The sequence below is a fragment of the Gouania willdenowi genome, chromosome 6, assembly GCF_900634775.1.
Source record: "Gouania willdenowi chromosome 6, fGouWil2.1, whole genome shotgun sequence".
NCBI classification, from domain to species: Eukaryota; Metazoa; Chordata; class Actinopteri; order Blenniiformes; family Gobiesocidae; genus Gouania; species Gouania willdenowi.
The window spans coordinates 46,080,416-46,107,144 of record NC_041049.1 but is presented as its reverse complement, the minus strand read 5'-3'; the positions used below and the strand labels follow the sequence as shown (position 1 = coordinate 46,107,144).

At 37.5% G+C, this 26,729-nt stretch overlaps 2 protein-coding genes across 3 annotated transcripts in view; one reads left to right on the top strand and one right to left on the bottom strand.

The window, feature by feature from the left end:
- Positions 1 to 144: 144 nt before the first annotated feature.
- Positions 145 to 19,780, bottom strand: accs (1-aminocyclopropane-1-carboxylate synthase homolog (Arabidopsis)(non-functional)). 2 transcript variants are annotated; one of them, XM_028451662.1, is made up of 15 exons: positions 18,875 to 19,780; positions 14,329 to 15,050; positions 14,185 to 14,244; positions 12,168 to 12,238; positions 12,013 to 12,082; positions 10,152 to 10,218; positions 8,018 to 8,115; positions 7,833 to 7,910; positions 7,544 to 7,644; positions 5,488 to 5,577; positions 5,362 to 5,407; positions 5,069 to 5,210; positions 3,031 to 3,173; positions 1,680 to 1,833; positions 145 to 910 (listed from the first exon to the last, which is right to left on the bottom strand). In XM_028451662.1, the coding sequence occupies exons 1-15, from the start codon at positions 19,506 to 19,508 to the stop codon at positions 492 to 494; spliced, it is 2,895 nt and encodes a 964-aa protein (XP_028307463.1). In that variant the 5' UTR covers positions 19,509 to 19,780; the 3' UTR covers positions 145 to 491. The 2 variants fall into 2 exon arrangements, with proteins under 2 accessions (XP_028307463.1, XP_028307464.1); XM_028451663.1 differs by lacking the exon at positions 18,875 to 19,780 and adding an exon at positions 17,003 to 17,068 and having other exon boundaries at positions 147 to 910.
- Positions 19,781 to 20,964: 1,184 nt separating this feature from the next.
- furinb (furin (paired basic amino acid cleaving enzyme) b) overlaps positions 20,965 to 26,729 on the top strand; it is a 196,648-nt gene continuing 190,883 nt past the window's right edge. Inside the window, exon 1 of the mRNA XM_028449435.1 lies at positions 20,965 to 21,401. The gene's annotated coding sequence lies outside the window, so the exon portion shown is untranslated. The remainder of the gene's footprint in view (positions 21,402 to 26,729) is intronic.

The following is a 26,729-nucleotide window of genomic DNA, read 5'->3' as shown; positions in this document are numbered from 1 at the left end:
ACAGTCTCTAAAATACAATTGATAAAGATGATGAAGGTAAAAGAAAGTCTTCCAAAATGCAACTTTTTAGAACTGCTTTAAAGTGTGTGGAAAAAATGGATCATCCAAGACATGTACTTTGTTTATTCACATACAAGTAAAGTATAACAATCATCAATCTACGCTACAGGTAAGAATCTTTGGAGCTTTTAAAGACTCATTGATGATGTTGATGTTGATGATGATGATGATGTACTTTTGTCAATAAATGAAGACATGATTAGAGGAAAACAAGGCATCGTTCCTCAGCAGCAGCAGCAGCAGCAGCAGAAATAAGGCGTCTGGATGCTTCATATGTTTCTTCACTGCACCACTTCAGCTGCTCTCAGCTCTAAAACAGTCATCAGACTTCCTCACTTCACACTAAACTTCCAAACGCAAACACCGAGGGCAGCTCGACAACTGAAAAACAGCTTTTCTAGAACTGGGCTCAGCGCCCGTTCATCCGGTGCTTACTTTGCAGCTCTTTGCAGAAGAGCTTTAAAAACATCCAGAATCTCTGGGTCTTCCCCAGCGGACAGCTGTGGAGTGTTCTTCTCCAGCCAATCAGAGGAATTAATCTGGTGTCTGAGCGTACCAATCAGTGAGCCCAGGCTCTCTGCAGGGTTGGATGCCTGGCAGCCGACAGAAACCAAGTCCTCAGCGGCCAGAGAAACAGGAGCAGGAACAGGAGCGTCCCTTTGTGTCAGCGGGTCCACAGGCTTGCTCAGAGGCGATAACGTGGCTCTGACAATCCCAGCATTGTCCGAATTGGTGTCGTCTTGCTTCACTGGCTTTTTGCTCTCCTCAAATGTTTCTTCAACAGAAAATGAGTTGGTGTTGATCTGTTTTGCTTCAGCGTCCTTTAAAGCCTCACGGATTCGCTTCATGCCTGAAATAGGATGAAATATTAACACTTAAATGGAGTGCAGTTCAAAAAAAATTAATGAAATAAAGGATTATGGTCTTATTTTTTAATAATAAATAGGGGTGTAAAGGGATGGAAAGTTTCATAGGAACTTAAGCTCAAGAATTCTGGGAATATAAACTTCTCGTGGACATTTCTTATTAGAATTAACCGGAAATTGGGTGCAATTTTAGATATCCAAAGCTAAACATTAGCATATATTCAAAATTAAACAACTTCATATTTCAATCAGAGTTGAAAAATTATGGACATTTTTTAAGTTGGAAAGTTTCCATGGAAATTAGTGGGAAACAAACTGAGAATTTACTAAATTGAAATGTAGCCAATAACAGGGGTGTTAAATATGGTTGGGAAAATATATTCTATCTTCATCTAAAATACCAGCATCAATTATTTAAAATTGCTTCCAAATTCTGGTTTTTGGGACAATTATACACAAAAATAACTGAATAATACACAAAAAAAATAAAAAAATAAATACCCCAAATGACTCAAAGAACACAGGCTGCATTAACAATACATTAATATTGAACACATTGATTATTGCTTATCACATACAATGCACATCCTGTAAATAATATATATAGCTCTGATGTATACCTCTATAACTATTCTTTGTGAATAATCATATTTTAGGCACGTTTAGTGGATATATGAGCTGGCAATGATGCGTGTTATTAATGTTTTCACAAACTGTGAGGACAATATTGCGTATTTTGTAAAAACAACTGACCGAGACGAAGGTATTGCTGCTGGTCTGAAAAGACGATGCGGAAATAGCCGGGGGTGGAGCAGGAGAACGCTTGACCGCAGCTTATCAAGACCTTGTGTCGGGTGAAATTCCTCCATAGACGAAACTCCTCCTCAAACGACGGCTCTCGCAGATACTGGTCAACAAGGAAGATAGAAGTGTTAAACTCCCAAGCTACATTTTTCGACCAATGTTTTCTACCATTTTACGTCAGGGGTTTTCAACCTAAAAAAAACATTTTAAAATAAAGAAATTACATTTTTACATTTTAAATAGTTATCTTAAGGCACACTGTGTAACTTTTGGCCACAAACACTGCATCACTGTCGCAAAAATCAACAAACAGTCAATCGGGCCAGCTTCCCTTGTCTTTTGATTGTGTATACAGACAGTAGTTGACCTTCGGGATAAGGATTGGCTTTACGGGCTGGGGTGCAAAGCGGGGCTGGGCTTGCACCGTGGCTGGAGGAGCAGCCGCCACCGCCGCCCTCCTCTCCCCACCGCCGGAGACCCGGCGCTCGGCCTTCCTCGCCGCGTCAGTGGCACTCCCCCCCACTTCCTGGCCTCGCCGCCGTGCGGTGTCCAGCACTAGGTGGAAGGCGGGGCGGCGGAGGGGGCTGGGTATCAGCGGCGTCTTTTTAGCCTCCTCAGAAGCAGTTTTAAATGTTTTGCTTGCCTCGACCCTGACCAGGAGTGGAACAGGCGGAAAGATACTAGCAAAAGCCTTAGCCCAATGAGTATATCCGAGCCTGTGGTCACGTGACTGCCGTAAAGTGATACGTTCTCCAGGCATTCTTCAGGTCACATGACCTGGTGAAAGACGGTCCGTCTCTCCAAACTTACATGAGCGGTATTTCAAGAGGAAAACCCCGCTCTGAGCATTGATACTGTCAAGCTCTGTATATTGGCCTGAAGAATCAATTAAAATAACTCATATGAGTTAACTCTTTAGGTCAAAAAGTCCGCGATGTGCCTTTAAATTACATTTTAAGATTTTAAATAGTTTTTTTTATTACATTTTTAAATTTAGAAAATCAAATGTTTAATTTTTTTTAAATATTTTAACATTTTTAATTTCATTTAAATCTTTTAACATTTTTAAATAAAAAAAAAAAATCTGTTTTGCACAATAAAAAAAAAACAATTCATGATATCACAGAAATAGATATACAATGCAGGAAGAGGCAGAAAGCTCAAAGCGGTTAAATAATAATTGTTTTGTTTTTCAAACAAGTCTCTGGGGAAGACAGAAATTTGTGACATAAAAATGGGGTCATGTCAAGAAAAATGCTGGGAACCACTGCTTTATGTCCTTGTCACTCTGGGTTTGTACCTTCCTCATGTCAGTCCACAGATACAGAGCAGCAGGGCTGTCTATGTAGTCGATGCCCATGGTGAGAAGCTCTCGGGTCACGTAGCTGTGAGCAGCTTTAAGTCTGCGTCTGTTCTCGGGTAGAAACTCCTCATTGATCCAGTCTAGAGCATGACAACACAAAGGGACAATAGCTAATTGTGCAGGCTTTTGTCAAGCACCACTGTCACAGTAATGGGTGCTAAACATGAAGGCAGATCTTAGAAGAAAAGAACATTACAAACACTTCAACTTTGCAGCAAAAAACTGTTGGTATTTCTGAATTTGATGCAATTCTAAAAAAATCCCTTTTGAGCAAACAGTTATAAATCAAAGAAGTAATCTTTGCTTCTGAATAAACACATTAGAGTGATGCTGAGGTTTAGGGTGCTTTCACACATACAGTATAGTCCGGTGGACTCGATGCGATTCAGGCGGTGAATCTGCAACATTGTTCCATTTTAATTTGCTCCGGTCCGCTTTCACACATTCTATTTGCCAAGCCCAGAAAACATTCTGAACAACGTCACGCAGGCAAAACGGTCGATTGGACAGAATTCTTCAGCCTACAATGCCGTGACGATGTGGCGCTGCCCTGACACTACTGACAGTCGCGCCGTCACATCCTATATTTGGTTTCTCTTCCTATGTTTTCCAAAGGAAATCCTAAAACAATCCCTACAGAAAAGTCATGAATAATAATTCAAAATAACCCATAATCACACAATGCCACAACCTGCGCTAATGCTCTACATAAACACAGAGATGACTCCGCTCCGTCTCCACCTGTCAGCGCTCAGAGCCGTCATATCACCGGTAACTTACCGGTAAGGATGTGTAATGTGTGAAGATATGCGAATGTGTACGCAGATAAAACAGAGCAGTCACATGTGCAGCCATCGCTGATCGTGTCTGTTACCGTGACGACAGGCAGCAGCAGCGTGCCTGCTCTGTCACTGATGGAGTTGCTCCGTTACAATTGCACTTCAATGTAAAATCCTATGTTTGGTTCTGGTTGCTCTCTCACATGGTTAGAGACCGCACCATGCTTTGCTTGAGCCGACCTGAGACCTACATTTTTTCAGAGGACCAGAGTTCGCTTGTTTGCTCCCCACGATAGTTTTAGTGACCTTTCACATATCGTTAAAAAAATGGAATATCCGAGGAAGCAAAGAGGCATGTGTTAAAGCAGCCTTATATTCTAATGCAGGTGTCAAACTCTTTTTAGTTCATGGGCCAAATATGGACCAGTTTGATCTCAACTTTGACCTCCTGACATGTTTCTACCGCATGATAATTCCATTTTTGAATAATATGTTAAGGTTCAATTTACTACACAACTATAATATCCTATAAATTCAACTTCCACATATAAATGATATTTAAAGTATGTATGGCTTTGACAGTATCCAATGTCTTCACTACATGTTCCTTGATTTTGTGGAAAAACTTTTCATTAATTTTGAGACATTTTGTGCTATTATTCGAGGAAATTTGTAGGATTTTTCAACTATTTCAGTCAAAAAAATGACTGTCATCAAGTGATATGAGCATGGTTAAACTGTGAGCCCTGTAAAAGTTTTAGAGCTGTATCTAATATTTGTAGTTTTATGGCTTGAAATAGTTGATTCATGTTCCTACTGGCTGAAATAGAAGCTCTAAAGTGATGAATTTGAGTTTAACACGTGTTACAAAAAGGGATGTAACACGTGTCGATCACACACACTTATTTTGTTGTGTGGAATGTTAGAAAAGGCTTGATCAAGTAATGTTATTCAAACAAAGAACAATAGTCAACAATTCAAGTTCCTTCAGTTATTTTTTACTGTCAGTATATGGTGGGAACAACTGAGGGCGGGGACAAAAACAATTTAGATGCAGTCTGATGAAATCTGATATTCGTTTTCTGGCTGATATCGAACCGATATCTATATCGGATCAGGACACCCCTAGTTACAATGGCTTTAACAGTGTGTATATTAAAAAAAAAAAAAAACAGATTCAAAGTGCTGACTCGTACCTCTGTCCTTAAGAAGCTGTGCTACCTGGTGCTGGGCGGTTCCAGGGACACCGTGGAAGCAGCCCAGGTGGACCAGTGCGTCCACGATGTCTTGGTTCTCCGTGTACAGAGTCCCTATTCTGAACCCTGACATTGCAAAGTCCTGGAAAAGGACGAGACGAAATGAAGGAAGAAAAGTCAAAGCAAACATCAATCAGTCAATGGAAAATCTATTCCCGTCAGCAGAGATTTAAAAAAAAAAAAGAAAAGAAAAAAAAAAGGATAATAATTTTACAGCTCAGCACGGAGCGTACCTTACTCAGTCCCCACAACACGTGGGTCCTTTGAGGGTCAGGCAAACTGGAAGAAAAATCATGTCATTATGAGATAAAAGGGCATCTTCACGTATAATTGTGCAGGCGAAGTTTCTCATGCAGTACCTGTCGAAACTGAGGACGCTGTAGAACATGACTGACTCGACAAAAATCGTCAGCATGTACAGCTCATCCACGATGGCATGGAGCTCATTCCTTGATGATCAGAGGGAGACGGAAGTAGTGATGTGAAGAAAAACATCACACATCATTATAAGGTTTAATTTGATCCTTTTAATGACGGTAAACGCCATAGAAATGTAAAACTGATTCCTTTTTGCTTCTTTAAGTCAATGTAGGTTCAAGTTAGAGAAGCTGAGAGTCTGGAGAGCTTTGAAGGGAATTATTATGGTGCGATCATTTAGAAAACAACACATGAAGCAGAAGATTCTTTGGCACACGGGTGCACTCGACAATACCCTGATGCTTAAAGAGAAGTTATAAAACTCCATTAAGACCGCTTGATATTCCACACACGGGATAATGTCCGCAGCTATAAAATAAAAGAAATCACTTATGGGACTACATGCAGCGAATGGCAAAGAGCGGGAAGGAAACCTGGTCTGCACACCATGCAGGAGTATTTCAGTATTAAGCAATGGGTTGAAAAGAGGCGGAACATTTCCAGTACATTTCCAAGAGAACTTACAGTTGGGAATTTTGGTGATTAATTATTATGATTTGATGGAAATTGGGCATAATTTTTAAATACCGTAATTGATGCTGATATTTTATATCAGTGGTACCCAAAAAAATTCTGCTGTGCCTCCCTTTGAAGAATGAAAACCTCTATGGGTCCCCCATCGTGACAAAAAAAAAAAAACATCAAATTTGCAATCACATATTTTAGAACTGTAATAAAATGTTCTACTTTTCATGCTCAAGGCTCAGCAAAGCAGTTCTAGCACCCCCACCCCTATCGCCACACTGTCATGACGCATGTCACTCCCCGAGGGTACGCATCCCAATGTTTGGGAACCACTGTTTTATATGATGATAAAATATATTTTCCCAAGTATATTTAACTTCCCTGTTAAGTACCAACCTACCTTATGACCAATTTGCTGTTAATTCCAATTAATAATTCCCTTGAAAAGTTATTATTTTTGAATAATCAAAAAATTCCAGAGCTTAAAAGAGTTTTTTGCTGTAAATAAATGGATTTGGGTATAAAATATTGCTATTACTTGGCCCAATTCCTAAACAAAGTCTGCGGGAGCTTCTACCCATGTGTCCCACTCCATTGGCTGCTCTCTGGCGCTACCCCACACTGAGAGAATTGTGAATAGAGAGGTATAGTGAGTAATGACTAGCTAGTTAGCATAGCAGAGATTGTTCATTGGAGATTTTATAGTATAGACTGGGCGTGTCTTAACTGCTCCAGGAGCAACGCCCATAATCAAGGCATTTTTTTAAATGTCCCCCAAGTGGCAGGTCAGGAAAAACATGGGGTTAAAGGGCCCATGTTAAGCTAAATCGACTTTTCTGTGCTTTAAACATCATAAAAGTGTTATTTGGGCTTCATACACATGCCCAAAGTGGTTTTTTCATTGATTCCCTCAATTGTTAGGTAATTTGACGTGGCACTGAGCTGGAGAAGCCGCTCCTCCAGGAAGCTCTCCTGCCGTGATTGACATGTAAACAGACACGCCCACAAAGGTGAGCATTTCAGCGTTCTTCGCGCAGTGCTATGTATGTACTTTCTACAGTTTATGTATTTACCGGTGAACTCCCCGCCCCTATGCCCCTCTCGTGTTTATAATGCAGCATGAGCTCGGCTACGGAGTGGGTGGGAGGAAGGCGGGCCATCCTCTGACGCTATGACACCGTGCGGGGAGGAGGAAGTCAGTGTCCTGTCTATAGACACGCCCACTCATGAATATGCAGAAGTAAGATGAAAATCAGTCTGTGAAAGTGACTTTTCAGAAGCTAAAACTCTGGAAAAGAGGCGAGTTTGGGAAAATAAACCTCAAATACTATGTTTTTGGAGATGGGTGGCAAATAGCAAGATATGGGACCTTTAAGTCACTATTTAAGTTCCTATGGAAATTGGGTGGAAATATTTTGCCTCTTTGTAACGCTAAGTAGGACAAAGTGTGAGAGAGTGACAGTGTAAACGCACCTTTTGGCAAACTGCAGGAAGTCCAGCATTTCCTTTTGGGTGTAGATCTCAGCCAGTGGATTGTGGGGGTTTATCAGTATAACAGCTCGAACAGTTAAACCCTTTAAAGAAACAGGTCAGCACTGAATAGAACAAAGCTGAACATTCCAGAAAAATAATACAACAAAAAATAATACAGGAAAAATAAATACAAAATAAAAACACCATATGGGCCTTTATATAAGCTTATCTGAATATTCATTAAGGTTAAATGCTTGAAATATTGCTGTAGGGTTTTTTTATGCGTTACCTCTTGCTTTGCCCTTTGCAGACCCTCCTCTAATTTCTCCACAGTCAGGTGAAAGGGCCGACTGTCTTTGCCTTCAGCCTGAAATAACACAAACACATCCATATTCAGATGAGGGAGAGCTGAAGTGAGAAGAGCACACACGTATTAAACTGCATAAAGTGTTACTGCACACGACGTGTTCCTACCTCACACTCCAGAGGAACGTGGAAGAGTTTTACATCACTGTACAAGCCAACATCCTCAGCTATTGCACCGTAAAACGGTGTAGGAATAAGAACCACATCTGCAATGTAAGACATAGGACGTGTTATTAAACGAGGGTTGCAAAAGGGAGAAAATATTTCTATTTAATTTCCACAGGAAATAAGCACTGTGATTTCGGAAACAATCCAAAATATAAACTTTTCACGGAAATTATTTATTGTAATTAACCGGGAATTGGGTTTAACTTTGAAATAACTGATGCTGATATTTTAGAACAAAGGTCGACAATTTTTATCAAAGCGGGGTGACAAAAATGTGTTTATCTAATCTCACAGGGTCACATTTTGGATTAAGATAATGACAAAACAGCATTAAAACAGGAATGAACAAAGGGTTTCTGTGTGTTTTTGTTTTGTAAATTTGTATATTTTGTGTGTGTTTATTGTTGATCTATGTTTTTTGGATTACCGTAATATCTTTCTTGTAGTTTTATAGGTTTTGGTCATTTTGTTTACTCTGTCATTTTATATACAGTATTTTTGTCTCATTTTTAGGGATAGAAATTGATAAGATTTTAGCGATTCTCATTCTATTATCGATACTGCCAGTGCTTATCAATTTGATTCCTTACCGATTCTCTTATCGAGCCAACCTTAATTTTGAAAATTACCCATGGAAACATTGGAAATTCACAGAATTTTGCAACCCTAGTTGAAATGTTAGGTAGTAATATTTTTTACCAGCCTTTGTTTGTGTTTGTTAATCTGTTAGCAGGATTTTGAGAAACTTTTAACCAAAGATAGACCTTAAACCATGGAAGATTCTACAAACTATTAAAGGGGATCTGGGTCAATAAACTGATTCTGGATCAGTTTTAAAATAACACAAATAAATCCCTTTCTCTCATTTTTGGAAAATTAAAATTTTTTATATCTTGGTTGGTAATAGATTGATCTTTATGAAAATAGACTCAATTATGTCGTGTTGGTTCCTTTATTACTCTGATACAGTTATATCAATTAACTCCCCATTTTTACTTAAAGCTGCACTACCTGATTCCTGAACCATGACAGAGGGGCATGGCTGAAATTTGAGATATAAATCCCGCCCCCGACTCTGATAATCCCTCCCAGTCTCCTCCTCTTACGGAAGTGCACAAAATCGAGCAGGAGAGCTGAACGTGCACTACCGGTAAAACATGTCACCACCCGAAAAGGATGCACACAAAATATAGCAAAATTAAACATTAGATTACATCTAGAAGGTAAACAGCCACTTGCGTGTCCAAAATTAGTCCAAGACTGAAAACAGGTTTGGATCGTGCTCGCGCTTCACTATATATCACGGCAACCAATGACTGCCAACATTTTGTCTTCCGGTGTTTTATTAACAAAAATAATTAATTATAAGGCACAGACAGCACGCAGACACACAATTTTTTCAGAAATGATTACTTTTACGATATACTATATGATACTAATAATACATATATATATATATATATATTTTTTTTAGGTAAGGAAAATAAATCGAGTACTCCAGCTTTAATTCCAAAAAATAATTACTATGAAAAGTTTATATTTTTGAATGGATTCCAGAATAAATTTACCAGAGATATTCCACCACCTTTTGCAACCCTAAGAAATAGAAAAAAGCACTGACATCAAGAGCTTTTTGTTTTATTATCCACAAGGTTTTTCTCCTAAACACAGAGGCATAATTTTACCATTAAGTTCAATTTACTTGTTTAATTTTCTTCTACTTTAAGCCATTGGTTGTAAATGGGTGAATACTGGCTGCTTTTCAAGCTAATGCTTTTTTAATGCTGTGTTTGTTGGGAAGCAGCAGCAGATATACTGCTTTGCTAGGGATGAGATCTTTTCTCATAACTGCATTAAAAACATTTGATTTATTCAGCAGCCTGATTAACAGTGCTTTTGTCTAAACGGCTGCGCTGAATCTTCCAAGTTTGTCGGCATACTTTATACAGTGGCCATTTTTAAACAAAAATTGATTGTTATAGTCACGGTTAATTTGTGTTCCACGCACATTTATATTCAGACAGTGTAAATAATATGAATGCAGTGCATATGTGTGTGGCATTTCTCTGCATACCTTTAGGGTCACATATTGCTGCTGCGATACATGAGAAGAGCGAAGAGCAGCCATTCATCACCACGAGCTGAAACCAAACACACATCCAGTGAGTTATTAAAGACCCAATTAAGCCACGAAAGGAGGTCAGACACATACGACACAAATTCACCCTGTCACTAAAACAGCCATTCATTACACCTGCAAATTAGATACACAAAAAAAGGAAGAAGATATAACTAACAAACAGGCTGTTAGTGAACTTACAACACTTTGCTTTTTAATAGTCATTAGTAAGGTAATCAAGCTTTGTTTTTCCACCTCTTGTTTAATCGTGTCGGATAATGAAAGGGCTTTTTCTCGCAGATTGAAATGTTGAATGGTTGAACATTTAGACTGGGACACGCTCTCACCCCCACAGGATAGTTTTTAGTTATCGGTACCTAAACACAGGCCGAGCCAGGAATAAGTAAAAAAGCAGGAGCTGCTCTCACTGAATGGATTTAAGGGCATTTTAAATGTTAACTGATGCAGATACAAATCAAATTAACTTTAATTTGATCCAATATTTTTGTTGTATTTTCAAACCCAAGGGAAATCCAATTGTAAATAACTACAAAACTAAAGTGAAATTATTATAACAAAGTAAAGGGTATGCACCAGGTTTATATTATGTGAAATATTTAGTTTTTTTGTCACATTTTCATTAAAAGTGTAAATTCTGCAAGTCGAGAACAAAAGATAATGCATCTATTTTTCCCGTTATTATTTATTTTATATTATAATTTACTTATTCAGAATCAGATATACTTCCCAGGGGGGAATTAATTACTGAGGCTCAATAAATATCACAGATAAAAAGAACACTAAACAAAGAAAAGAAAAAGAAAAGACAGAAAATAAAACATACATAATTAATTACATTACTATGATTAATATCAGACATACTTTAATGATCCCAGGGGGAAATTATTTACTGAGGCTCAAGAAATATTACAGATGAAAAGAAATACTAAACAAAGATAAGAAATGCATATCTATATATAACATATCTATAACACCTATAACTTATCTATAACATACATAATTATTTGGGATGTCCCAATACAACCTTCATTTCCGATATGATACCGATATTGCAGCCTTGCGTATCAGCCGCTACCGATATTGATCCGATATCAGCAGGAATCAAACATACTTTTTTTCTTTAATAAAAAAATTATAATTACTTCAATATTTTGTAGTGTGTAATGTTAGAAAAGGTTTGATCAAGTGATGTCACTCAAACAGAGAACAATAGTCAGCAACAGTAGGTATGAGACAAACTGACCCATTTATTATTAACCAATTGGATACATGCATTTTAACCTTCAACATAATATCTACAGTATTCTACAATTAAATTAAATAAACTGAAAATAAATTGAAAATAAATTGGGGGAAAAAACCCCAAACATATTGGAGAATCTGGAAATTTGACTCCGATATCCGATATTCATTTTCAGGCTAATATCGGACCGCTATCCGTTATCGAATCGGGACAAACCTTTTTACTATGAAGTAATTCTATTACTATTCTTAGTCTGTTGTTGGCCCTGGGGCACACATTTTGTTTCACATGTGACATGAGAATGAAAATTAAGACCTTGAAAATGGGGGGGGGGGGGGGGGGGGAAATGGGCCTAAAGGAAACAATCAATCAAAAATGTTGAGTCTTGCAGAGGACTTGTGCTAATCCCTGCAGACTCAAAGTGCGAAGGGCAAAAAAACCTGCACAATAAGCATTCCCTTTATTTTCATATTAAAGGCCAGTATTGTTACTATCCTACACCTCGTGCTCCTTATATTTCAGTTGCTTACGAGTAATTAAAGTCATAGTTACGTTGTCTGCTTTCAGTGGGCGTGGAGAACGGCAGGCGTGAGTCAGGAACTTTGCGACTTCCTCCCTCAGGCTGAAAAAGAGGAAGATGGAAACATTGACCTGAGGCAGCTATAGCTAACACTCACCATGCTACATTAGGTGAATAAGTGTCGTACAAAGGGTGCCCCCTCCAGTCTGTGTACTGCAACAAGGAAGGCTCCACGTGCAGCATGTCTGGCTTGGTCAGCTGTAGCAGAGAAGGAAATTAAAACGTGTTTAACCATCGCACTCTGATTTCACATGAAAATATAATCATTTTTACCAATTGTTCCTAAATCATTCAATAGGCAAACTGTACATTTTTGGTTTGATCTAATTAAAACTTTTTTATATATATGGGGAATTTAGTGAGGGGGCACTGTATGTGTTGAGTTTTATTTCCATTTTCAGCTTCCTATATCACAGGAACTGCATCACATAGGAAACTGAAATTCAGCATCGTAACACAGCTCCACTACTCTCTCAGAATATATAAAAATATCTGCTCTACATCCTATGTGGTGGACATGCCAGCCCCTCAAAATTGGAAAGTTAGTGTGTGTTTGGGTCTGGAACATGTTTGGGCCTTCAGTAAACAACTTTACATATGCCTCAACTCCCTTTAGAGCTATGTACATAGACTGTTCACATCACTAATGATTAATCACATATATGCATTGGTTCTTTGCTGACAATATCTTGAAATCCAAAAACATACTTTTTTTCCCATAACTGCATGTGGGAATGTAAGAAAAAATCTGATCCGTTTTAATTTATAGTATAAATGTTACTCTTTCTTGGGATATAAAACAATTTTTCTTTATGCACCTTCTTGATTAACTTTGGGTTATTTCACCACTCGCAAATATTGAAAATACTTGAGGCCACAGCAGCTTGCCTCTGTGTCTTATGATCATTTGTTGTTTATTAGTTTTTCACTAGTAACATAAATATATATATAAAAACCATTGCATTAGAAAACATTTACTTTTGAAAATTATCATGTTCTACATTTTATTTTTATTTTCTTTAGGTGTTTTTCCTTACAAATTCATTAATATTAGAGCTGAGCAATATATCAAGATTCAAGATATATTGAGTTTTCTACGTTGGCGATATAGGAAATTACAATAATTACAATATCGCCTCCATCGATACATATATTTCTTATTGCTTATGTTGTTTTAAAATACTCGTTTTAGGAGTCGCTGCTTTTGCTACGTCTCATAACAGCATAAAAAGCACAGAATAATGGATTTCTGAGTGCGTCCAGTTCCTAACCCATGGCCTTCCTCTAAACATTAAATAACACTAAATAACTTACTCACACAGTCCCTTATAGGAAAAAAAAAGTGGTACATATTGTGCAGCTGTTTGTTAACAAATGTGCCTATTTGACATTTTGCATCAGCACATTTAACTCTGAATTGTCTTTCTAAAAATACTTTATTTTTTTATTAAAATTATCGAGATTTGTCGTATATATCACCATTCTGGGAAGTAAAGAGTTTTCGTTCAATTAATATATATCCATCATTATTATCAGCTTCAATTGTTGTAATTATCTATAGTAATAATTGTATTATTATTACTGTTGTATATATCTGTGGTTTGAATGGTCTCATTATCTTATTATTTATCTTTTACAACGGTAATGTGTGCACTGGTATTTTGGTCCTTATTGGTTAAAGGATAACAGTCTTTTACTTAATTATGTACATTTTCTTTCTCTATTTCTTCTCTCTTGTTTGGTGTTTGTTCTTTATTTGAAGTAAATCTTGATTGTTATTACTATTATCTTACTTTTACTACAGTCATGTGTGCTTTACTATGGTAATGTGTGCTCTGGTATTTGATCTTTATTTGGTTAATGGTTACTTAACCATGTACGTTTCCTTCTTTGGTGTTTGTTCTTTTATCCTTTTATTTCAAGTATTTCTTGCACGGCTTCAACACAAGCAATTTCTCTGTGGGATAATAAAGTGTTTCTGATTCTGATAATGTACACAGTGTGCTTATTGGATAATTAAGGAACAATTGGTAACAATTTATGATTTTTTTTTTTTTTAACCGAAGTACGTGGGATGTCCTGAAAACCTAATGAAATGGCATGGAATGACTGAACAATAATAATAATAATATTAATGATCGTACTCGTTTATGAAGGAGGTCGTAGCAGAGTTTGTTCTCACTGGTTCCCATGTTGATCACACCCTGGAAAAGAAATATCAGTATGGATTTTTTTTTTAGAAATGTCACCACACTGTGCCTGACATTTACAACTCAGTGCTTGCTCACATCAGGGTTGTCAGTGATGTGGTATTTGTTGCCATTATATAGAATGAATCCCTCCAGGAGGATGTTCCGATACTGCAGGATGCTGTTTCCACGTTTGGACAGGTATACGCTTTGGCCAGGAGGCCCCGGAACCCTCTTAGATGCTGAAGCCCTGACAGACATTTCACAGGCTGTGACAGATTCAGGATGCCACTTTTTTATCTCCTGAGTGGAATCGGTCACAGGAGAAGCTGAAAGTGGCTCTGACGGAGAAGAGGAGACAGAGGGGGCAGAGACGGTCACCTGTGGAGCTGACAGATGAGCTTGTAGTGACACAGAAGGGTCGGGCGGAGCAGGACTAGCGTGTTTGGCGGCGCACAGCACCCCCGTGAGCATGCTGAAGAGGCGGAGCTCGTGCTGCCGCTCTTTCTCCGCCCTCCTCTCCTCCCTCTGCTCACGCCTCTCCTCCGCCTGCAGCTCTCTCTCCAGACGCGTCTGCTCAAAGGAGAGCAGACGCTCCTCAGCCGACTGCTGCCAGAGCAGGAACCCGGCCAAGGCTTTGTCCAAACTCTGCTCAGCCCTGTTGAAAGAGGACGCTTTTCCACCGCGGTGTCGCTTCCTTTGTCTGACGGAGGGGAGGGGACGAGGGTTCTCCCTGGTGGGGTGTTCACACGTGTCCTGCACTAAAGGACCAGCTGCAGCCTGAGATGAACCTGAGCCAATGATGTTCAGGTCACTAAACCCTGAAAAACAAACACAGACAACACTTAAAGACTTGTTAGAGCCCGATAAGAAACAAGACCCGAATTGTAATTTTTAAAAAACTGAATAAAACCCAAAATGTAATAACTGGTCAATAATGTAACAAGCTGCTGAGCCCAAAAGGTAAAAACATTTTGTCCAAATGGTAACAAATTGGGTTTGTTATAACATTATGGGACAGGCAAAACATTTTTCCCCTAATAGTGTAATAATGTTATTACTTCAAATGAGTCAGTCAATGATTTATGGATTAAAGGGCTTATTGCTTCATTGTAGAGAGGCATACATAAATGCGTATGCGTAAATATGTGTTTGTGTGTATATACATAAACATATACACTACCGGTCAAAAGTTTTAGAAAACCACACTTTTTCCAGTTTTCTACTGAAAATTATTCAGTTTATTGTATCGTTGCACTCTGAAATTAAAGCATTGAACAAATAAGCAACTTGAGTTGAAAAAGAAATGATAGAATCCATGAACTATACTGTTCACCTGATGCTCATGAGGGTCTGGTACCACAGTGTGTTCCAACACTGCTTTTATACAGACAGAGGGGGTTGGAAGTAACCAAGAAAAGTTGGAACATCTGTAGGAATTAGTAGCACCAGCTTTCAAGGCTGATTCAACCTTCATAGCTTTACATTTTTAACCCACTTCATGTTCCCCAAAAAAGGCCTATTTGTATAATTCTGAAATGTACATTATTTTTCAGATTTGGGAAACAAAACCTTTTTTTTTTTTTTAAACCTTTGTACCATTTCAAGCTATTCATTGGACTTGCACGACTTAAAATGCAATAAATAACTGGAAAAATTAGGGTGTTCTAAACTTTTGCCCGGTAATGTATGTATATAAATAATTAAAGCCTTTTGGAGAACCTTGTCATTTTTGTAGGGGTGCACAGATTGTAATTTTCTGGCCGATCACCAATTTCTTTAAAAGCCTGACCTGCCGATTCCAATTTGCTTTTTTAGAGCATACACCTTGAATAATCCAATCTTATTTTATTGTAAAAACATAGAACAATATCCACGAAACAATACCAAATGTGTCCAACAGGTTACACTGCAGACCTGTTTTCAGCTTTTTACCAAAAATAAAGTGTACAGCAGTATTTTAGTTTAACAAATAAGGAAAATCACAGGGTTTGGGGTAGATGATAAAATAATAATCTGCAGGACAAACTAAAAAAAAAGCTTAAACCACCAATAAAGTGTCCTGAGTTTTAACTTTCCTTGTAGTGCAAAAATTTAAAAAAATGTCCAAATGCAGCAGCTTTGTGGATATTTAAAATGTAAAAAAACATCAACCTACAAATAATCTACAACAGTTTACAAAATAAAAGCTCCTAAAAGTCAAACATTCATACAAAAAATCAAGTGTGTCACATTTTAATAAGTTAATGTGTAATGACAGAATGGATATGGCACAGGTTAGCTCACACTTATTACAGTCACTTGTTCATTAGTGGCAGCTTTTTATTCATGTACAAAGCCATGAACTCCATGGTTTTCTTCATAATCACTTTGCTCTTTTCACTGCTCATAAACTCTAACAGCACTCCGCTGCCTGGTTGCTCTGTTAGCTTTAGCACTAGCTTGATTTCTAGCTTCAAATGCTGAATACTGAGCGGTGTGGTGGCTTCTTAAATGGTGAATGAGGTAGCGTTTTGGTTGCAGCTCCATTTCCATTTCCGCGTTACAAAAATTACAAATTGCGATTCTTTGCTCTCTTTTTGTGAACTATTGCGGACATGCTAAGCTAACCGTACCTCCGTGACTGTTGTTGTTGTCCTGAGTAGGAGAGACATCTCACAGCGGAAAAGGACAGTGACTTTAAGACCGACTTTAAGACGTTTGTGTGGGTAGAAAAAAATCAGTTTCATACGCAAAGCCAAGATAAGGGAAACCGGCACCGGTGCATCCTTACATTTTTGGTAACTTTGTTTTGTCTCCTTCATATAGTGTCTCCTTCACACGCGCACACACACGCACACGCACACACACACACACACTATTATTATTATTATTATTATTATTATTATTAGAGGTGTCCCAATCCAATATTGATATTGAGAATCAGTCTGATATCAGCAAAAAAATAAAGAACAAATAAATAAAAAATCAGGTCAGATTATCTCCACCTGCATCTAAAATCTATGATACAAACAATCCAATACAGACTCCAGCACTTCTATCCAGCAGATCACAAAACTAAATACTGATATAACACAAAAGACAATAACTGAAGTGGACTTGAATTGTTATTTTAGACTTTAAAAGTACAATTTGTTTTTAATGGTTTTTATTGGTTTTGATGTTTGTTTGTTTTTTTTTTTGTTTGTTTTTTTTTCAGGGTTTTCTCATTTTTTTTTTTTTTTTTACATTCAAATGTATATTATTTTTTTTATTCTTTATTGGATTTATCATTGTTTTTTTTTCCAGGATCTTCTAATATCTTTTTTCTTCATTCTATTCAAATGCAGACTATTTTTATGTTTAAGTTAAACTAGCAGTTATTTTTGCACTTTAAAAATATACATATTTTTATATTTATTGATGTTATTTTTCAGGGTTTCCCCATTTATTTTTTTTTATTTGTTCTATTCAAATGTACCATTCTTTTTTATTCTTATTTTTTATTATTTTATTAGATTTATCAGTGTTACTTTCAAGATCTTCTCATTTATTGTTTATGCATTCTATTCAAATAGATTATTCTGATGTTTTAGTTAAACTGGTGGTTATTTTGCACTTTATTTTATTTTTTATGTCATTTTTTTTATTGATGTCATTTTTCAGGGTTTTCTCATTTTTAATGTTTTATTTTCAAATGTAGAAAATTCATTTTTTTTTTTTTTTTTTTTTTTTTTTTTTTGGATTTATCAATGTTGTTTTTCAGGATCTTCTCATTTATTTTTCCAAATGATTTTAGTCAATTGTAGAATGTTCTAATGTTAATGTTAATCTGGTGGTTATTTTGCACTTTAAAGCATTTTATTCATTTTTATTGGGTTTATCAAATGTATTTCTTAGGGTCTTCTCATGTATTTATTTAGTATTATTTTATTCTTGATTTGTATTATTTTATTCAATTCTTATGTTTAAGGATCAAATGTCTGTAACCCATTGATTCATAATTAATGGGTCAGTTTTTCTTAATACCATTTGTCAAAGACTTTTCTTACATTCCAAATTACAAAATAAGTAATACAGTACATGTATGTAAGATAAAATAGACATGGGCAACTGCAGGCCTGGGGACCACAGGCGGCCCTTGCTTCTACTTTGAGTGGCCCCTGAATTAAATGCACAAAATGAGTTAAAAACACATTAAAAAAAATTACAGAAATATACTCTAGACAACACAGATAAACAAAATGACTCCAAAAACACACAACGGCAACAACAACAAAAAACAACACCAAATGAGAGAAAAAATTATAAAATTACAAAACAATAACAAAAACACAGAAGACTAATACACAAAAAATGTCTACAAAATCACACAAAACAACAAAAAAAAAAAAAAAAAATGAGAGGAAAATATGCTAAATGACTTCAAAAACACACAAGACAACAGCAGAAAGCACAAAACGAGAATAGAAAATTACACAAAAAAATGAAAGAAAACACTAAATTACACTAAAAACACATGAAACAACACAAACTTATTGTTTTTCCCTGCATTAATGCTCACATAAATGTTGATAATGTGGCCATCAGATCATAAAATGCACTTTAGGTGGCCCCACTGTTATAAAAGTTGCCCATTTCTGCTTTACAAGGAGAAAGTTCTGACCTGATGGAGAGACTCTGGGGTTTGCTGCGGCCTCTGCTCGACATAAACTGTCTTCAGCCTCCAGGAGTGAATGTCCATCAGGTTCCTGATCTTCTCCTGACCCATAGTACATCTCAGGGGGGGCCACTCCATGGTTCAACATGTTCTCCTCCACATCTTCACATTTAATCTCCAGTGAATCATCAGTCTTTGGAGGATGGCCGAACAGAAACCCTCCTGATGACACAGGTCCAAACCCTGGCATTCCTTGAAGGAACCCCTCAGGTGTTCCAGATGTGTGAAACACCTGCTGGGCAATCACAGCCCCGCCCAGAGAGGAGTAGGTGACCGCGGGTCTGTTGGCCAGAACCCGGTCCATCACATCGTAGAACTTCCAGGACCTGAGTTTGTGGTTGTCTTTGATGCGCCTGTACTCCAGCCTCATCTTCTTGATCTTCTCCCTGCACTGGTCCCCTGTGCGGTAGATGCCCTTTTCGCGTAAAACGTGCGCGATGCGGTCGAACACGCGCTGATTGCGTAGGGAGCTCTCGAGCTCGATCTGGGTGGAGTCATCGGACCACAGCTGGAGCAGCTCCACGATCTCTGGGTCCGTCCAGTTGCTTCCACGCTCGTGTCTCCGGCCACGAGAGTCCATCACTGGGGACGGAGTTTGGACACCGTGCGTAAAAGCGCGAGCCTGTTCACTCTAGCAGAACCAACAACCGCACAGGTTTTATAGTGTACTTAATGTAAGTGTCCCACTCAGAAGCATTATTCAATCCTGAGCTGTCACATCCAGGCTAAATCATAACACAACTGTCCCAGTCTGTCTGTCTAAGGGGGATTCTGTCACAATTTGGACAAAACTGGCCGGAGCTGGCACGCACGGATATGATTACATCCGGGTTGACGGCACATGCGTGCTTTCCTTATTCCGGGATAACTTTGGTCCGTGTAAACGGAGGAGCTGCTGCAACAGTGCAGACTAGACACAAGCATGCGGGTCAGAAACCACGGTGTTAGTGCGTCCTCTGCAGGCCCCTGTGCAAACTGTAGGGGCTTCTACTGTAATGATAGTGGATGTCCAGCAGGGGGCGGAAACACACAGGGATTACCTGTGAGTCGCTTCACTGAGGCGTGTGCGTGTTTTGTGTACGGATGTGGGCCGGACAGTTACAATATATAAAGTATGGACTTTAGAATATTTTTTTTTAATATATAATAATAATAATAATAATAATAATAATAATAATAATTTAAAAATAAATAAAAACATAATAATCAGCAGTAAAAACTTTAAATCAACATCAAGACGATTCATTCATCATTATTTTTATTATTCATAATAATGATAACAAAAGAATAAAATTGAATATATATTGTTATATTAAATTGTATCTAATATTCCAAGCAAAACCCTGACTTATCTCACATTATTTTACATTTTATGTATCTGTACTGTAGAGTTTGGTTATCATGAGGAATATTCTTCATTGAATTTCCTGTTAAATTTACTTGCTGCACATTTATACACGATATTCTTGTTTTTACTCTTCATCTTTTGCTGACGTAACAAGTGAATTTCCCTATTGTGGGACTTACAGAGTATAATCTAAATTGTATCACATTTACCACTAATCACCGTTAATAATCGTTAGATATCCAAACAATTAGACATTAAAGAAGCCTAAATATTGCAACTAAACTTGTCATATATATATATATAGTACATTTGTATATTTTTATAATTATTTTTACTGCAATGTGTGCACTTGTATTAAACCCGTATTTAATTGAAACTCTTTTATTTAGTGTTTCTTTTCTGTTGCAATATTTCTTGTGCCTCTGTGAAGAAGAAAAAAAATCCCCTTGGGATCAATAAAGTACTTCTGATTCTGAAAAATGTTTTCTTTTATGTTTTTCTTTTATTTTACAGAGGATGATCGTTAAGTGACCCGCCGCCTTCTGGCATCCCTTATATTAAGAATCAAACGCACACCAGAATAACCCACTGTGTTTTTTTTTTTTTTTTTTTTTCTTCCAAAGTGACGTATTTCCTGGAGAAAGAGGTGTAGTGGCAGTTTGTTGTCATCTCCGTCCAATAGTGAACATTTACATTGTGCTGGCACGCGCTGTCCTGTATTCCCGCATTGTGCTCGTGGACTCTTTCACTATTGGTTCGTTTCCACAGTGGGTCGGTGCAGTCCGACCACGAGCAAATGAAGCCATGAGAGAGAGAGAAAAAACCTTGTCAGAATAAACATTGAGAGCAGAAGTAACGGACTGAAGTGAGATGGTAAATTAAGAAGCATGAGGTTGCCAGTCCCGGGGAGGCGGAGAGGAGAACCCGTGTGGATGGTCGGAGTGAGCGCTTGGTGAGAAAGGATGGGATGGACGGGATGTTGCGGGTAGTGTTTGCAGCTCGTCTCCTGGACCGAGGTTAGATGTGAAGTTGGAAGTGAAGCGTGAGGAGGAGCGTGTACCCGGGCACAGACACAAAGATCAGGTCCAGCATGACGTCTCCATCCTCTCCCGCGGAATCTCTCAGGTGAGTCAGAAAATGTATTTTATTTTCATTTTTACCTCCTTTTTTGGTTTAAATTCTAGAGTGCGGTGTTTGAAAGCATGGGAAGGAAAGGAGGGTGGACACGATGAAAGCATTTCAATGCAGCACTTACTTACCAGTCCTCCCAGTTACAGGATAAAACCATCACAAGTCTATGAAACACTTTCTTTTCATCCAGTAAATGTGTATGGTTTTATCTCCAAGGCAGCATTTATCAACACTGCATTTAAAGTTGATCCGGTAACACTTTACTTGAAGTTTAATACATAAAGCTGACTTTACGCTGTCATTATCTGTCTCAAGCATAAATAAGGCATCATTAAGATGTCATTAAAGGAGCATAAAGCAGGATTTGAGAAAAAATAAACATTCATTTTAATTTGATTTAATGCTAATGGGCGATGAAGCGCTCTAAACCAAAGATAATGAGTTTTGCACATATTTCTACCTATTGCCTTGAAAAGATTGTGTGATACATTTTGTACAGCTGTTCTGGGTCCGATTTCCCCACGCAGTTCTGCAAACTTGAAGACAAATGGCGCTGATACTGACGTCAAATGATGGTGGTGCACGTTCTCTTGGAGAGGCAGCCCGCTACTGAAAAAAAACAAACAGATTGAGAAGAAGACAGCTTGGAGGCTGAAAGAAGACAAGCACGGTGGACTAAACTACTGTGTGGTTCCACAGATGTACACAGAGGCGTGTGCACAGGCCTAGCAGTAAGCAGTCACATGATCGACGAGTAAATGAATAACTGTGTCACAGTTGGAGTGCGGATTGGGCCGCATTTTCTCGTTCCAGTTCGACCCGACAGACGAAATCTATTTTTTTGTCAAAGAAATGACATATGTACATTTGTTTTAGTGGTAAGCACCAATTTTATTATCAAACAACTGTTGATATCAACATCAGATCAGCGCACGGGTAACAATAGAAAGTGAAACACAAACGGGCGCAGTGGACGTAAGAGACCCATCAGACCTATTTACATAATCCATGTATCAAAGATAAAGATAATCCATGTTATTGTGCCGATCAAAGGAATGTTTTCTTAAATTGCCCTCCTCTGCTCCATTCTTCCTGCCCAGCGGATCACTGCTATCACCGTTGCGGTAAAAGCTGCACTCCTCAGTGCTACAGCAGCTGCTGCTGCAGCAGGAAAGGAAGAACGCTGCACCAAACGACACTATGTGATTGAACCCAAACACCGTTCTAAATATCTGTTCGAACCTGACCCGTCCGGTGCCGTCGGGTCCCGTCAGGCTTCGGTTGGGTCTCCATCCTCCATCCACAAAATCAGCTGTACTCCGGTTATAAACAAACAGTTGATGTGCACTCCCACGGCTGCTTGGGTAATGGCTGCTGTTACACTAACCACCGGGGTGTCACTATGGAGTCTGATTTCTAGATCCTATCCCATGCTCCTTTAAGTGTTGTTCACTAAATTGTGACTACTTTGGAGCTATGTTGGCCATTTTTAGGTTTGGTGGAGGGATCTAGTGCAGTTAGGTGCAAGGGCCATTTAGGGTTCGGGTAACAAAGGATTATGGGTTAGGGTAACGAAGGGTTAGATTTAGGTATGATTAAGGTTAGGATGCAGAGTTATGATAACAAAGGATTAGGTTAACGAAGGATTATAGATAGGGTAACGGAGGGTTAGAGTTGGGTAGGGTTAAGATTAGGGTTCAGAGTTATGGTAACGAAGGGTTAGGGTTTAGGATTAGGGTAATGAAGGGTTAGGGTAACAAAGGGTTAGGGTTTAGGGTCAGGGTAATAAAGGGTTAGAGGTTAGGATTAGGGTAACGAAGGGTTAGGGTAACAAACGACACTTAATGACGGCCTTCATGACACCTTATTCATGCTAATAACAGGTGTCATGTTAATGTCAGCCTTATGTATAAAACTTCACGTAAAGTGTTCCCTTTTATTCCTGGTAGGCTGTCACGACTGTTTTAAATATTGGATTAATTCTAGTCTGTAATTGATTCATCACATACGTCCTGCTCTTACTTGTGTCTCTTGTGCATTAAGAATCAACACTAGCTCTGGTGTTTATAATTTATTTGTCTTATTATTTTTAATGTTGTTCTAATGGGATGAAACGCTTGAGTACTTGTTCAGGTGCGTATTGCTGTAATACATTCTAGTTAGCTTTGCTTTCATCAACAATGCTGGATTTTTCTTTCAGCGGCAGCCAACACTCGTGTTTGTTTGCAGTAAGGTTTTATATTTACTGAGAGAAAACAATCACATCGATTTAGGTCTTTGAATGGATGCTTCATGTACACAAAGAGATGCTGAAAGAAAGAAAGAAAGAAAGAAAGAAAGAAAGAAAGAAAGAAAGAAAGAAAGAAAGAAATAATATATTATTAGATTTTTATTTTAAATAAATTTGCCTTTATGTGCTTAAAAAACTGAAAATGTATGCAACAGCTTTATTCATTTATTTTATTTTATTCATTCATTCATTTATTTTGTTATTTTTTTTTTTGTTAAAATACGTTTTGACTAATGTCAACTTTTCATGGAATTATTTATTAGCATTAACTGGAAATTGGGAGTAATTTTAAATAACTATCATCTCCAAATTAGCATCCATTAAAAAAACTTAACATATCAACTGGAGCAAAATTCTTGGAATTTATAAAGTTGGAAACTTTCCATTGGAATTAAATGGGAAAAAACAGGAAAGTTGGCTTCGTCTAAAATATCAGCATCAGTTATTTCAGAGATACTCCCAACTTCTGGTTATTACCAATAAATAAATCCCATGAAAAGTTTATAATTTTGAATATTACCAAAATTCTAGAGCTTTAGTTCTTGTGGAAATTTACTGGAAATGTTTCACCCCTTTGCAACCCTTTACTTCCATTCATCCATTTTCATGCCCACTTTATCCTATTTCAGGGTTGCAGGGAACCCTATACTTGTGAATGAAAAATATATACTGTATACAAAGCCTTGATTCAAAAGCAAAGGTTAATAAAAGCTGAAGTGAGATTGGAGTGGATGGGGGTGAGTGTTAGAGATGATGTGACAGGATGATGGCACTCACACAGAAAAAGAAGGAATGTGTTAACTTAGTAGACGTGTGTGTGTGTGTGTGTGTGTGGCAGACATGAGGATATACTGAGGGTTTATAGGATGTCTATAGGATGACATGATTAAGTGTAAGGTAGGTAGTAGACGGAGTTTAAAGGCTAGACAGAGAGACAAAAACAGAAAAACCACAAAAGCAGTGTTTCCCCCAGAAAACTTGCTAAGCCTGGTGGTAGAGAAGCCCACCACCACAGCAGCCAACCGTGTTTTTGTAAAAAAAAAAGAAGAAAAAAAAGGTTAAAAGTTGAAAGGAATTTTGAAATGATGTTTTATTATAAGCTATTTATTAACGATACTTAAATGTAGAGTCTTACAAAAAGGCATAATCTTGAAATATAAAAATAAAAATACAATAAAAATACTTATATCAGTTGTTTTTTCCTAGTGAATCTTTAAATAAGCCATTGCTGGTCACATTTAAAAGTAAAATGAATTAACATAAATAAAAAAGTGCCAACATGGCCATGGGGTAAAACCAGGAAACTCAGAGGCTTCAGTGATTGACAAGCCTACAACATGAAAAATGTGAAAGCTATTAGTTATTTTCATAATAGAATAGAATCATTTCATTTTAGTCATTGTACTGTATTTACATTATTTATTGGTTACTTTTGCTTGCTGCCAACTCAATGCTTGCGCAATGGTGTAGAGTCTAGTCTAGTGCTGCAACTAACGACTATTTCAACAGTCGACTAGTCATCGATTATTGAAACGATTAATCAACTAATTGGATGACAAATCGGACAATTACTGTATTTGCTCTATGTTGCTACAATTTTTAAAATTTGGCTTGGGGCAAATTACGACAAATAAAAACAATAAATAAATAAAACAATTCCCAACTTAAGGTGTAAACAGGTTCCTCACAAACACAAATTAAATAGAACAAATTGAATCAACACGAGAATCTGCTTCAGCATTTGCACTTTAAAAAAAGCTACAATAGCTGCTGACTCAAAGAGCTCATGGGCTGATGTTTTATGAAACATGTTTGTGTATATGGGTCACTCCATTAGTGTTAGTGTATGCAATTCATTTATTTCCTCGTTTATAATAAAATTATTTTCTAAAAAAAAAAAAAGCACATGAAAAGCAAAAATAACTACAACAGTCTTTTTACTTTATCCTTCCATAAAAGTGAAGAAATCTATGGCCCCTTGTGGTTTGATTGTACAAATATATTGGCAACTTCTATCATCGTGGGGCCACACAAATGGGTTTGTTTGCTCAGAGGGTCACATGATCAACATTCATGTCAGCATTTAGAATAATGAGCGATCTGAGCATTAATACAGGAAAGAACAAAGATTTCTGTCATTCTGTGTATGTTTGTTGTTGTCTTACTCGTTGTCAGACATTTTGTGCATTGCTGTAGTCTTTTTGTGTATTTTTCCTGTAAAATATGTGTTTATTTGCAGTCATATTGTGTATTTGTGCTGCCATTTTGCATTTTCGGAGTATTTTTGTGTATTTCTATCTTTTTATTTCTATTTTTTGTAATGTATATTTTTCTGAGTAATTATGTGTATTACTGTTGCTTTTTGCTCATTTTTGTAGTAGTTTTGAGTGTTTTTGGAGTACTTTCAGTTTTTCTTGTCTTTTACTGTATTTTCCTGCAATATACAGTATATATATCAGATGAAAAAAAAAAAAATATATATATATATATATATATATATATATATATATATATATATTGTAAGTTTTCACAAACCACAACTTAAGTAGTGTAAATATGTATTTTGCCTTATTATGCTATTTAGAGTGTTCCAGATTGCTTAATTTGTGGTAAAATCAAAAAAAATTATCTGGGGGAAGATCCCCCCAGACCCTCCTTGTTGTCACCTTTTTCATGCCGTTGGTGTTTGCATGTCTGTAATTAAAACTAGCATTAGGAGGCCACAGTGCAGGGAGAGCCGCTGGCATGGAGGTGAGGACATCAGTCTTAAGGTATAAATCAACGTTAAAACAGGCCAAAGCCATGTTTTAAAATGGCCAAATTTTTTTTGCGGGAACGCATCATGTCACTAAAGTCTCACTCGTGTCATTTTCTGAAACTTGGCAGCCCTGCAATTACTAGTCTCTTACATTCATGAAGTGGTCAGCGTTAGCTCTTAGCCCAGTCTTATGTGTCGGTGGGTTAGCATAGCATGCTTTAGTAGAGCATCGTCAACGTGTTTGTGGGAACTTTGGGTGGATCTGACGGATGAA